Raw genomic sequence first — 14,013 nt, forward strand, 5'->3', positions numbered from 1 at the left:
CCTTCCATTTTGGAAGCAGGTATCAAAAGAAGCATCTTTTCTTCTCCCAAACAAAACTTGAGATGCCCTTGGCCATGGCAAAAAGGCAGATTCACCACCAATCTCATGATGACAAACAGCAAAACAGACAAGAAAAAAAATGCAAGCATATAGACATTCACATGCAAGTTTGGGCCTGAAATCATGGCAGCATTAAGCTATCAATCTGCTAGTTAATTTTCTTTCATTACTCTCATTAAAGGGACTACAAATATAACACAAAGTAACAACTGAGCACTGCACAACTCAGAAGCCATATCCTCAATTTCTTCATGCTGCAGTAATTTAAATAGCCAGTGATAGGCTATAATTTAAGCTTTTGTCTGTAACTCCAGGAGCTAACCAACTGGAGCCACAAGGATCAATGCACACTTCTCTGAAGTGTTTATGAAAATGAGACCATACTTCTAAATATCTCTCTCAAACCAGCCTACCTAACTTGATAGTTTCCTTATTTCACACTTACATAACCATTTCCTAGAACCAGTTTCTGAGGCTCACTCCACAGCAAAAACACTCCTAAACCGAGAGACAACGTGCCACTGTTAACTTATACTGCATTGCCCACAACAGCTTTCGTCATGCTGCAGGTTATCCTGAGTGGCTTCAGCTGCCACTCACAGGTTTTACTTCTGTTCATTTGCTGACTTAAAAAACTGCAAAGGTAACAAGACGGCCCAGAGGAGCTCCAACCAGCAGTATGTAAGCTGAAACAATGCAAGAAGGAAAAAGGAGTCTGAATATGGCACCACTGTGATTCAAACAATCAATCATGAATGATACTGAGAGGTTACATTATCTAATCGCCGTATCTTCCAACAAAAGTTAGTCATCTGAGTGCACTCATATGTACATGCAGGAAGCAGCAGGGGAAAAGGATTTCAGTCAGTCAAATTCCTGCACACCCCATCAGATGAATTAGTAGTGCCAGAGCTTGTTCTTTGCCAGTCTGCCTCCTCCTGCTCCACCCTAACTGATCCCAAGTGCATTTTCCTGCCCTGGCTGGGGCAACTAGCTTGCTTCTCTCCAATGTCCAACATCTCTCAGTACACAACTTATCTTGGAAAATACTCAGACCTGAATTTAAAAAGGAAAAATAGAGGAAAAAAAAGTCCCCTCTGTTAGATGAAGTCAACCTTCTCAAATATACTTGTGGTAACACCAGGGGGAAAAAAGAAATATTTACTTTTCCTAAGTACTGTGCTTTCAAATGGATTTCACAACTCTAAGCATATGATTTCAGATTATTTTTGCAATTAAGGGCCAGTAGTATTGGATAGCATTATGCTATCCAAAGAATAAGATATGGCCCAACCATTCTTCAAGACTTGTTTCAATACAATGGTCCAGTGTAAAATACCCTAACAGAAAGGTGCCTGGAGGGTCAAAGAGCCCATGATACTGCAAGTTATTTATGTGGGAAATAACTTATGTTGGAAGGGACCTCTGGTGGTCTTCTGGTTCAGCCCCTCACTCAAAGCATGACCAAGTTAGACTAAATTGCTCAAGGATGGAGGTTGCACAACCTCTTCAAGTGCCTTGACCCTCCTCATTATGTGACATTTCTACTTAACACTGAATCAAGATCTTTTCTTGATATAACTTATGAGCACCAACTTTCAGCTTCTTGCTGTTCACCTCCAAAAAAAGTCCAGCTCCCTCTCCTCTCTACAATTTCTAACTGCATTCTGTTCTGACATCTGATGACTGGTGGGCAATAACCTCATTGAAGATGTACTGTAAGATTTTCTGTCAAAGCAGGCACTAAAATTTCAATAAGATTTTCTAATTCCTGTTTTCCTCAAGTCTTTTTGTGTGCTCACCTTAGAACCAAGTGTCAGACTAAGCCACGGTGATAGAAAGGTTTGATGTCAGTGGCAAAAGTCCTGTTTGCCTTGCATTAAAGCTTGCCTAGGAGAGAGCTTAGTAGGAGGGGAAAAAACAGCGCTACTACAGGTGATTCATTTGATATTGACCAGTTTGATTAAAATAACATATAACCAGTCTTTATGAAGTATCACACATGGCATCAACTGAAGAAGTAGTTTTTTGGTTCCTTCCAGAAAGTGTAGTTTTCTTGAATAAGGTGCAAATGCACAGCATGTCAAGTAACAGTCCTTAATAAAGTCCCCAGGAGACTCAATCGATCCACCTCACTACTTGATGTCGTTTGATGAAAGGATGTGTAAGCTACACATATCTCAACTGGACAACAAACACACACTGACCAGTGGTCAAAAAATGGAATAAACACATTCAAATAAGAATAATTTTATATTTGCAAGACACAGCGCTAATTATATTGGTATGCAGTACATAAAGACCAAGTTCTTAGACATTAATTTGAAAAAAAATAAACTACAAGCAAAAAACTCCAAAACCATAATTTCTGAGGCCACCAAACTAGCTACCAGAATTTACTATTAGAATTACTAAAGGATTACTATCACACCAATGCTTAAAATGAATAAATAATTATCAGCTTACTTCTTTCTTACCATTGTAGGTTATCCTTGGTTTTGTCAAACACATCACAAGATGTAAATCCATTTCGTCAGAAGATACAAATTTTGAACATACAGGGCACTTGAATCCTATGGAAAATAAAAATATGTGTGAGCATACTCAACCATGTAGCAAATATATATAGTCATATATATAAGCCATCATATAAGCCAAAAAGCTATTCTGCACAAATAAAAAGAAGGAAAAAAGAAATCCTGGAGGTTTTCAATTTTTGACCTGACATTTCTTACATAGATCCCCTTGATTTCAAAAGATCTCAAAATGGAACCATTGTTTCTGGAAATCATCCTGCTGGCAACTGCAAACATTGTCAGCGCCTCTGGGACACAAACTTTCTCAACATCTTAAGAACAGTTTAGGGCAGGGACAAGAGGATCATATGACTCTACTAAACCAGAAATTACACATGTATAGAGGACATAGCCCTTAATATTTGAACTTGGGCAAGAATCCTGAATTAATGTGTTCATTTTTACTGGGAATTGCACTGAAACTTTAACCAAGGATCTTGGTTTTACATCTTGTCATACAAGCTGCAGCATCTTTTACCAGTCTGGGACACTGGGAAAATATTAACTCAGGGGTGTTGCCTCACCTACTGAATCACTAATACTTCCTGTAGCACTGAATTTGTTTGACTGCTCTCATCCTAGCCAAGCATGACCTTGTTTAGCTTTTGAGGTCATTGCCTCAGGCAACATGGGGTAAAGAATAATTAAGACAGTCTGGATTGTGATGCAACTGCATAACAGTCTATGGCAAAAGTGCCTTAATACCTTAGTTTATGTCTGCAAAAGACAGCAGTCTTCCAGTTAAAGGACAAGATCAGCTGGACAATTTTTACAATCCACAGAACAGCCTGATTGATTTTGATCTGCTGAATAATTAACACACAAGTGAGAGACAAAAAAGCACCAACAGGGATCTCGATGCATAACTGTTGATAAGGAGTACACCTACAGGCAGATTGTCCAATAGGACAACATTCAGCAAAAATACCTGATCTACGTCTTCTCTCAGCACAAAGACACTTTTTCTCTGATGGTGTGAAGAGTAATGATGCAGGCCTGTATAAAAGATCACTGCACCTTCCACCAGCATGCCCATCTGAGCCTGCTCCCACATGTTTTAGTTTGATACCACTTGCTTTTGTACTTCTAACCTTGGGAATCCACAAGAAACCGAGTCAGCCAAGGATGACAAGCAACTCGATGCTCTGCTTTCAAATAACTGATGCCTGAGAATTTTCATCTTTACTGTTAATTATTATCCAGATGTAGACAAAGCAACTAACCTGACGCATTAGCACTTGATACAAGTACTGCACTTCCTTTATCAAGAAAATTATTTATTTCTTACAGGCAGCTCATAGGAAGTAAGCCAAAGAGGACAGCCAGTAACAACCATAAGGAACTTGGGGCAGCAGCTGAACATGTGCTAGGAACCACTTCCTGAGATAAAGCACGGTTCTACTTCAAGTTTTTTAGTCATATCTATTTCTTCTTTGTGTCAATCTCACGCTTCAGTTTAAATATTGTTCTTCTCTCCTTAGTATTATTCCTCCTCCCCCAAACCCACATTTTTACAAACAACAGATCAGTAAGCATAGCACAACCAAACATGTCTTTTGGAAAAAAACTAGTTGAAAGCATTCATTTACTTGTTGAAAGCTTTCATCAGTGACCTTTCAGCCACTGTGTAGCCTCCTTCACGCAGGCTACACCTCGGCATGACTAAAATCGAAAGGAGTATCTCAGTCCTCCAAACACCCAAACCCACCCATTACTGTTCTGAGTTTCTTCAAAAATTGACCCAGGGTAAATTTTCTCTCAATCTTCAACACCCCACTGCTGCTGATTACTAGGTTTTGACTAAACTTAAGACCCATGCATTATTCTCATTTACATGCTTCTATAAGGCATAATTGACAACAGAGTTTGATGTGAAAAACCCTCTAACTTCCTCATATGCTTCAGACTGAGTCCTGCTGTGAAAGAAGGGGGTGTTTACATTACAGCAAGTTAACTTTTATGTTCATGGCTGGTTGAGCACTGAGACAGTCATTAACAAGTTCCCTCTGCTTTCTGGACAGAACTCTTCTAGCTTATTCCCTAGAGTCATGAGCACATGTAATTGGGAATGACAGGGGGCAGGGACAACCACCACCAGGTCCTTAGAACCACTGTTAAAGTTAACAGTTTTAAGAAGGTACATATCCCAGGAATTCTTGGAGGAAATATTTTAATCCAAATAAAATATCGGTGAAAGCTTGAATGAAAAATGATAATTTAATAATAATACTGTTTTTACTTAAAACCATGCTTGAAGATAGCTGTGAAAAATCTTTTCGGTTATCCACCTAGAGTATTCAGATGAATATGCTTTTACTGCAATGCACCTGCCCTTAAACCTAGTAAATAATCTGTATTCCAGCAATATAGTAAGTACTTTAACAATACATTTTTCTGTGGCTTGTCTTGTGTTGGGGGGATGTGAAGGTAATGGTTAAACAACTACAAACATCCTCCTGACACAGCAAGTCTGGGATACCTGACTACTGTAGCTCTACTCAGTGTGCAGAACAGAAGAATCCAAAGAACAGAGAGAGGATAACACACTTAACTAAGTTTTAAGGAACAACTTAGCTGACAGAAGTAAAAGGTGTATTTGTGGAAAATCTGTTTTTCCAGTGACAACAATCAGCTGTGATTGTTGATTGTTTCTGCTGATAATAGCAGAAAAAGAGCCTTGCTGAAACATTCTTTAAACACAAGTGAAATCCATTTCTCATTCCTTCACAATGTGCTGCTGCAATCTAGCTCCTGGATTTAGCCATCCTCCTCAAGAGATGCATAGTGTGAGTTTTTTGTGAAGGAAATTACCATTTCCAATTCCTTTTAGTAACCCCAAAAAACAATTATTTTGACTATAGACAAAATATTTACTTTATTCTAACTGTATTTGAAAAACATAAGCAAACAATCTACACTGTCCACAAGCCAGTTGAATGTCTTTAAAAAAGCTCATATTTTCCTACCTTTCCTCAAATCAGACAGCAATAGTTTCATGACCCAGTTTACAATTAAGTACTGGATAAGAACAAAGACTCTATTGTACTCCTGCCCAGCAGGCTAACAACATTTATAGCCTATGTTTGTTTTTACCATCTTCTCAAGGAACAATTTCAATAACTTGAAGAAAGTTTCACATGGCTTTAACAATCAGCAACAGGTCAGAAATAACTTGCTCTGTGTGATTTGTTTTACTGAGATCTTTAGCTAATTCACAGACATTTGGAAAAAAAACATGGAAGCAGTTATCAGATGAAGTAGCATCCCATGAAGTGTCTTCCAAAAACCTATGAAACTCAATCAACTACTTTCTCCCTCTCTTTACAAGGAGAGCACAACAGACAATATGCAGTTCCAGGTAAAAATCCAGCTTTTAGGAAGGTGTTGATTTCACAGCATCCCTTATTTTTGTCCCAGATGAAAACTATCACCTTTGTTGATAGTCACTGCCTGCACATCACTGCAAAGTTGTCCCTCCTTCTCCCACAGCAGAGAACTCAGCCTGTGACACATCCCAAATCAGCAGAAGGACCACCTCACCCCACTCCCTACATACAGAAGTACAGCACTAGAGCTGAGCACCAAAATTGAGCAAACACACACCTCTAGCTGACTTTTACAACTGCATCCTCAGGAGAGCAGGGAGCCAAATTCATACAAGCTCCCACCATCTAGTTTCACAACCCTAACTACAATACTGAAAGTAACACATTACTTAAAACGAAAATCCTGGGGAAAAAAATTACAATTACAAGAAATGGAGACAGAACAGAAAGTTGCAGTACAGCTACTACAAAATCCCAAGGTGACACAGAAAATCTGAAATAACTGAACCTGCTTAAGTGTCAGGACTTATATCAGAGGCAAGTTCTGTCTCTCACTCTCTCTTGAAGAGAATTTCACTTTCTTTAAGCTCTGTCATCTTTTGCAAATGAGCCTCCAGTTAGCCGAGAAATCCCATCTTCTCTCACATCCATCTACCAGACTCACAATTTTCATCTCTGGCAGACTTGGGAACTACCCACAGGGACAGGTTGATGGGTGGCCACTCATTCCATCAGCAGCAATTTCAACCTCTTAGTGATACCTTACTGTGTTTGCATTGCTTTGCAAACATCAGACTGCTTAACTTGCACTTCAGTGCACAGCAAACATAAAACTCAATGAAAAACAAACTCCTGGACTGCTAAGATTTTTACAAAATCATGCTGGCACTTATTCTGGAGTATCTACTTTGTTGTGCAAAAAACAAGAACTGCTAAGAACTTCCAGACACAACAGTGCAGAGTGTCACGTAAAGAAACATGTTAGACTTGCATAGAAGAGTGGATGATCCTTTCAGTCAATATTAAACAGTTGTAGCAATAAGTAAGCACAAATAAAACCTGCACCAACACAGAAGACTGAATCAGCCTGATCAGACTAACTTTTCAGCAGAAAACATCAACTGGAATACTGCCAAAGCTAAACTAAAAGTAGAATGGGAGCAGCTGCTCTTTTAAAGCATGCAGCAAATTACTATTTTAAGTCTTTGTATCCTTGTGTTTTCAAACAAGATAGATAAATCCACCTTGTTTTGCATTTAAAGAAGTCATAAGAGCAATCTTTGCATCACACACTTTTTCTAAGGTGTATTTGAGAATAAGAAGCCTGACAAATGTTACTTACATATTCACACATGTTCTGTGGTACTTAGAAAAAGAAGTACAGAGAACCTGGAAACACACCATCCAGTAAATCTGATGGTATGAGGGTGGTATGCAAAATGACTATCACACTATCACCTGCATAATGATGCTAAAAAAGGAAACAATACAAGACAAAAAAAGAGTTGGTTACTTCTTATGTGCTCAGTAGACATGGAAAACAGTCAGTAACTCTGCTCAGTATAAAACACACGTAGACACCAGGAAGTGCATCCTTTATCTTTTTCCCCAGTCTGAAAAAAAACCAGGTTACTCTAATCTTTCCTCACATGCCCTGATGCCTAAACCTTTCCCTGCTCTTGTTGTCCTCTGGCGTCTCTCCAATCTTAACCAGGGTGCATTGCCAAGAACTGGGCAGAGCTTTCAGCCTAAGCCTTCACAAGTCCTAAACAGAAATCAATACTTACCTATTACATTGTTCCACTACACTAAGTGTTAGTGTATCTATAGATCTATCTATACACAGCGATATCTCTCTTATAGGTGTATATATAGGCAGGTACTTTTTAAACAAACCAACAGGTGACTGGCTCATTCCTCCCACGTCTCACAACAATCCCTAAATCTTCAGAAGAACTGTTGCTAGCCAAGTTCATTTTTAGTGTTATATTTCTGCTCACATTTATTAATTATTATCTGTCTTTTTTTAATCCATTATTAGCACTCTTAACTTGTTAAAAAAATTATGAATGCAAATTTTGCCCTCCATATAAGTTTTGCCCTCCAAGCTTACAAGTTCAGCATTTTATTTAGTTTTTTTCAAGCGCCCAGCCTCCCAAAAAGTCAACTGAAAACAGACCTAAAGCAGACTTCTGTGATATTTGACTTGAATAGTTTTCCTAAAGCAGCTGTAGGATTTTTTTCCCCAACTACTTCAGCATCCACCTACTTTTTCACCTAGACCAAATTCTCTAAGTTGGCTCATAAGAATATACATCAAAATAGCATAAATATTTTAAATTCAAAGCATAATGCCTCTGTTTCTTCTACTTCTTCCTTTTCTGTTCAACTGTGTGGAAGAGTATGAAGTGAAACTTTAAGAACAGCACAAAAATAAATGGAAATAATTCAGCTTCTCGGTGAAGTAACAGTCCTGGTCAAGTTACATAAAATTCAATTACTCCCTTCCTCTGTAAACTAATTGGTAAAACTTCAAGGTTTGTTTTTTTTTTTTAAAAAAAAGAAAGAAACTGTCCAGTAAAGACCACATGGTCCATCAGAACTATATGGTCACAGAATTCTCTCTTCTCCTCAGACAGCTGAAATGGAAAAATAGAACGAGTGATTCTGTAAGCTCAAAACCACGAAGCTTTGTACATGAAAGCCTATTGCTTTAACACAGCTAACATCTTGCCTGGCAAGTTCACCCTAACCATCAAAGAGAATATGAAAATTATTTCACACTAAATTCAAGAACAAAGAACTAACATTTTTAAAAGTCTTGAAGTTAGAAAGCAAAAGAAAAAAGAGCATTACCAATTCCCAGGGAACCTTCTACAGGATAATTTCTAGGTGCTGTAGCGGGCAATACAAATGGCTACTCAGACTAAGTCTGCCATTATGGACATAAGTTTTTTGTTAAGGAAAAAAATGTCTCAGTGAAAAATCACATCTAGTTCTCTACCTTTCATCCTTCCTTCTGCTGACAATTGTCTAAGCCAGGTGAACATAGCACCACCTGGAAAGACTTCTGGAGATGAAAAGAAATAAAGAAAGACTCCCCTTGCTTTGGGAAAGAACATGAAATCAAACAGAAATAAGGAACACAATGCAAACATTCTAAGCTCTGTCTTTTCTAGGAAACTGATCCAGAGTAAGAACAAATAAGCACTTACTGATTTCATAATCTAGTGGGGTTTTCTTCCCCACTTCTGTGCCTTAACACTGAAGTACACAAACCTGTGAATTCCTTGAGAGAAACAAGGGATTTTCTCTTGTATTTCCTGATTTAAATGTCCCACAGAACTCAGTGGGAAAGGAGGATATATAAAGTGGGGGTTAAAAACAAGCCTGAACTATTTTAGTAAGGAGTTTACTAAACAATTAGAAAAGAGATGTTTGGATAATACGTCATCTCCTAAGAAAACAGTTACGAAAGACAGAATCTTAATACATAACTTCTTCAGCTCCCTTCATCTTGGTAAGTGGGAAAGTTAGCTCTTCAGTTGCAATCACTGAAAAATAATGCAGCACAGAATGAAGAAGAGATATTGAACAAAACATTTTCTGACTCATAAACAAAGCCTTTATCAACTACAAAACTTCAGGTATCTAATATCAATGTAAAAGTATCATGTGATGAGGACTATAATGGACAGCTGCAATGTTTTAGAAACTGAATGAACACAACCATTAAGAGTGAGACAAAAAGCCCAATTTTAATGTATCTTGCAAACTAGAGAGTGAAAATACAGGCAGGAAAGACCTGTTTATTAACTATAAACAGGAAAGTAAGAACAGCTGTTATGAGAGGAACAGCCTTTTAAGAGCGACATTTCAGATCAATGTAAGCACCCAACAAAGGGAGAAGGAAAGACCGTTTTAGCTCCACCTATTTTGCCAATCAGTGTTACCCCCCCCATCCCATCATCCACAGGGGCCTGTAGTCAAGCTAAAAGAGAGATTGCTCAAGTCTCTGTCATCCAAAGTCCTAGAGTGCACTTTCAAACTGACAAGCACATAAACAAGAACAGTTTTTTCAAGTGACTTGTTAGCCATTAATTCACTCTAACTTACTGCTTCATTACCTGCATTTCAGACATGTCATACCCTTCCCATCACAGATCCATACCATGAGTTTCTCAATGGATCTGAAGTAACTGAAGACTGACAAGTGTGAATATAAACTTTGGTTGGGAGCAAGCCTTAGTTTTTATATAAAAAAGGCTCCACCCACACCCTAAACCCAGAAGATTTTAGCTTTTGGCTTACGATGCTTGAGAAGCATATTTTCAACTAGCAACCAAAAACTCCACTTAACAATGAGACTTTGCCCAGAAGAATATCTTTTACTTCCATTGTATTTTCCCAAGAGAGGGGACAGTAGAGAACCCATGAAAACACACTTCTCTTTTTCGTGTAGGTGTGATGACTCCCTTCCAAAATCTGACTCAATGAGAAGAAAGGAAAGACATTTCTTCTCTCTCATGTCTCTCTATCATCAGATCTTTGGCAAGCAGAGATAAGAGCAAAGTTCCCCTCCAGCCTCACCAGCAGGGTAACATAAGGAATATGACAAGAAACTAACCCTATCACCATTTCAGAGGCTTCTGTACACAAGTGGGGCCACTTGCCACTCGGGTGAAACCTTCTGGAGCTGAGCTGTTGTCTGAATATGAAGTTCAGCCAGGGTGGACAAATTTTTGAGCTCAACTGACTACTTGCTTCAGAAAGCAAGTAGCCAGAAAGCACAGTCAATAGTTCAGGGCACAAACATATTTTATTTACACTCGGCAGGCAAGATCAACCTGTCTGACTAGCTCAGTTATGATGACAAATAACTCACTGCAGGCCAGCTTGGAACTCTGTAAACTTTTAAGCAAATGAAATGCCTGAAAACTCTTCCTTCAGCGATACCACATTTTTCCATTGCTTTTTTCTTCTTAACTCATCTACCACATTACAAAGAGGAAGAATTCTCTCTCATTCCCAGTCTCTCCTGAGCCTATACATTTGTTTTTACTTTCTTCTTGAATTTTGCTATTCCCTCAATTTTCTCCTAGTGCCTGGAGCAACATTTTTCTCAAGCACTTGAAAAAGGTCTTTCCACTCATCATTTCATAATACAAGTGGAGGAAGACAGACAGTACAACTGTATTCTGTTGTCAGAAGAAGGCACTTCTTGAGCAATTGAGTAATTTGGCAAGACAACTACAAATTTTTAAGTGCAGGGAACCAGTTTGTCTACACACCCCTGCCCTACTTCACACTGTCAATAAAGTCACTACTTTCAAAAACATGCCAGGGTTAAAGAAAATTTTCCATTAGAAATCACATCATCAAAAAGAGAGTGTAGGAAGAGCTGCTCCAAGATCAGAAGAACCAAGTCCTAATTTTTCAAAATGCACAGGCTTAAGTATCTTGAAAACTTGTACTGTACAGCACAACAAATCTGATCAAAATTACATGAAGCACGATAACAAGAGAGGAGAGGGTGGCTATACCATGCTGAGAATATATTCAATGATAGCTAAAAGGGAAGAGGTATGATGTGAAAATGGCTGAATAATGGTTGACAAAGATGGCTAAACGGAACATTAGAAACAGAGCATCTTGTTGGACGCAGAGAAGTCTTCTGAGCAAACTGGCCAAAATGCATACAAGGTCTTACGGAAAAAAAGAAATGGGAGAGACAAAGTAAACACTGCACTTGAAACGCAGCAGACAGGAACAAAGGAGCAAGCCCCAGGAGAAGGCAGCATCTTAGAAGACAGCACAGATAATGATGCTGCTTGAAAGCATGCAGAAGACAAAGTCTCTTGGAGAATCTGAGAACTATTACTCTACTACACAAACAAGGCGATAATGGAGACCTCAGAAAGCACAGCATTTACAGACAATTAGTCTGTTGTCTACAAAGTTTTTACCAAAGTAAGTGAGGATAAAAAAAAAAAAAAAGAGGTCCTCACTAAGGCAAAACTTTGTAAAGTCTGATTTAGTTGAAATACTTACCAATAACCTACTTGTTCCTGCAGAAATAGAGGTAGCAGTGACAAAAAAAAAAGGGGAAAACCAATCAATGACAAAAAAGTCAGAGTACAAAATAAAAAGATTACATCTGGGAAGAATATATGTAAGTAAAATGTTAAATTATTATGTGGGATGTTCCCAGGAGTTTACATATTCATTCTAAACAGAATAATGATTCATTTTTTGACAGCAACGTTAAATTACATACCAAAAGTACTTATTATTACACTTATTACTCAGTATAACAGGAAAATTTTACCTATTACAGTTTCAAGAAAGTTAAGAACAAAAGTTTCAAAGCATACTTGTTTGCTTGTGCTTTTCATCTCTTTTTTCATCACACATACAATAATTCTTATTACTTAAGCACAACAGCAGATATTCTTGTATTATTATAGTCTGTATTTTTCCCCTTTATCCCTCCAAAAAAGCAGTCCTCCATAGATGACAATTTATCAGCTTGCCAGGGAAGTATCTAACCAATGCACTCATTTACTTGCATTCACTTGAAACTGGTGAGAGTTGAGTAAGTAAGGCTGGTTGGTTGGTTATTAGAATTTTCTGGGGGAAGGCTGTTCAGGGGTTTTGGGATGGCTTTTTGTGGGTTTTGTTTGTTTGGCTTTATTTTTTTCCAGAAGAGGATGAGTATGGGTTATGAATAAGAACTTATTAGAAAAGTCTGTATTAAAAGTATCCCTCATTGTCAGAACAAAGGAATTTTCTATAAGGATTAATTCTTTATTTTAAAGTACAGACATTCTCTATGTGCTTATCACAAAGCAGCCTTTTGTTTTCAAATGGAAAATTCAGCTAAGAGAATGGCTATTATATTCTTCCAACTTGGAGAATATTTACCTTAATGCATGGACTATTGGCCAAACTAGGGTGTTGGATCATAAGAAGCCAGACATTTAAGATAATTAAAGAGAACATTACAAAATATAGAGACATCCAAGGGCTGGTTACAAGACGTGTTAATTTCAAAAGTGTACACTGGATTGAGACCATTAAATTCCTCAGTATTAACATAATTTAAATGTTTAACATGAGTAACATACAATTTTTGGGAAAATGTGTTGCTGAAGTTTCAATAACACACATCTATGTAATGCAAACACTAGTTTTGCAAAAGTTCCATGTCTAAGACAGAACCTTTTAAGAGCATTTGGGAATGTACCATTTTGAAAAAAGCATCAAAAATGTCTAATAAGAGGAACAGTAAAGAAGATGCTTAATTAGTTCAGAAAAAGACAGAACTAAGGCAAAAAAGATATAACCCCCCAGATATTTATTGGCAGTAAAAAGTGAAGAAAAGCTATTGAGTTACATGCTTTAAACATATCAATGAGAGATCTGTCTATATTCAATCTTTCACCTCTATTAAGAGAGTACACAGCACACATATTCTGCAAAAATCTTTAAGAGCATCCATAAATCCCAAACCAACCAAACTTTCAAATGTTATGTTACACCACTGCTACCACAGCAACTAAGGCAGAAATGTAATTCTTGCTTTTCACAGCCAAGACATCACCATTTTAATGAACTGTTCTTATTTTCTGTATCACTCATATTTTAAATATCCCTTGTAAGAAATGCTACTGAGTATTTCCTAATTTCTATGCTGCTTACAACTGCTGCATTGGTCTATCAGTCAAACTGTTGAGAAATGTGATTAGTTAGCCATTTTAAACATCTGTGTGTAGAAGAGAAACATCTTGTTTACATTAACAGATCATGCTAATAAGATGCACATATGCATGCATACACACAGAGAGCATAGACTCTAAATAAATTTTAACAGGGACCTGCAACTGGAAAAAAAAAATAGATTGAATGATAGTTTGACTTTTCAGCAATCTGGAAAAATGACAGAGTAACTAAAATGGTTTTACTTATCTAACTACACCTTTCATAGGGGGTAATATGCTTTCACTGCTTTATTCATCCATAAGGCTACTGAAGGTAAGAGAACCTACACC

General features: G+C 37.7%; 1 protein-coding gene across 1 annotated transcript in view; it reads right to left on the bottom strand.

The window, feature by feature from the left end:
* ZNRF2 (zinc and ring finger 2) overlaps positions 1-14,013 on the bottom strand; it is a 57,763-nt gene that overhangs the window by 24,769 nt on the left and 18,981 nt on the right. The window contains exon 2 of the mRNA XM_015619357.3: positions 2,538-2,633. Within this exon, the coding sequence (XP_015474843.1) occupies positions 2,538-2,633 (96 nt within the window). The remainder of the gene's footprint in view (positions 1-2,537; positions 2,634-14,013) is intronic.

The sequence above is a fragment of the Parus major genome, chromosome 2 (genome assembly GCF_001522545.3).
Source record: "Parus major isolate Abel chromosome 2, Parus_major1.1, whole genome shotgun sequence".
NCBI classification, from domain to species: domain Eukaryota; kingdom Metazoa; phylum Chordata; class Aves; order Passeriformes; family Paridae; genus Parus; species Parus major.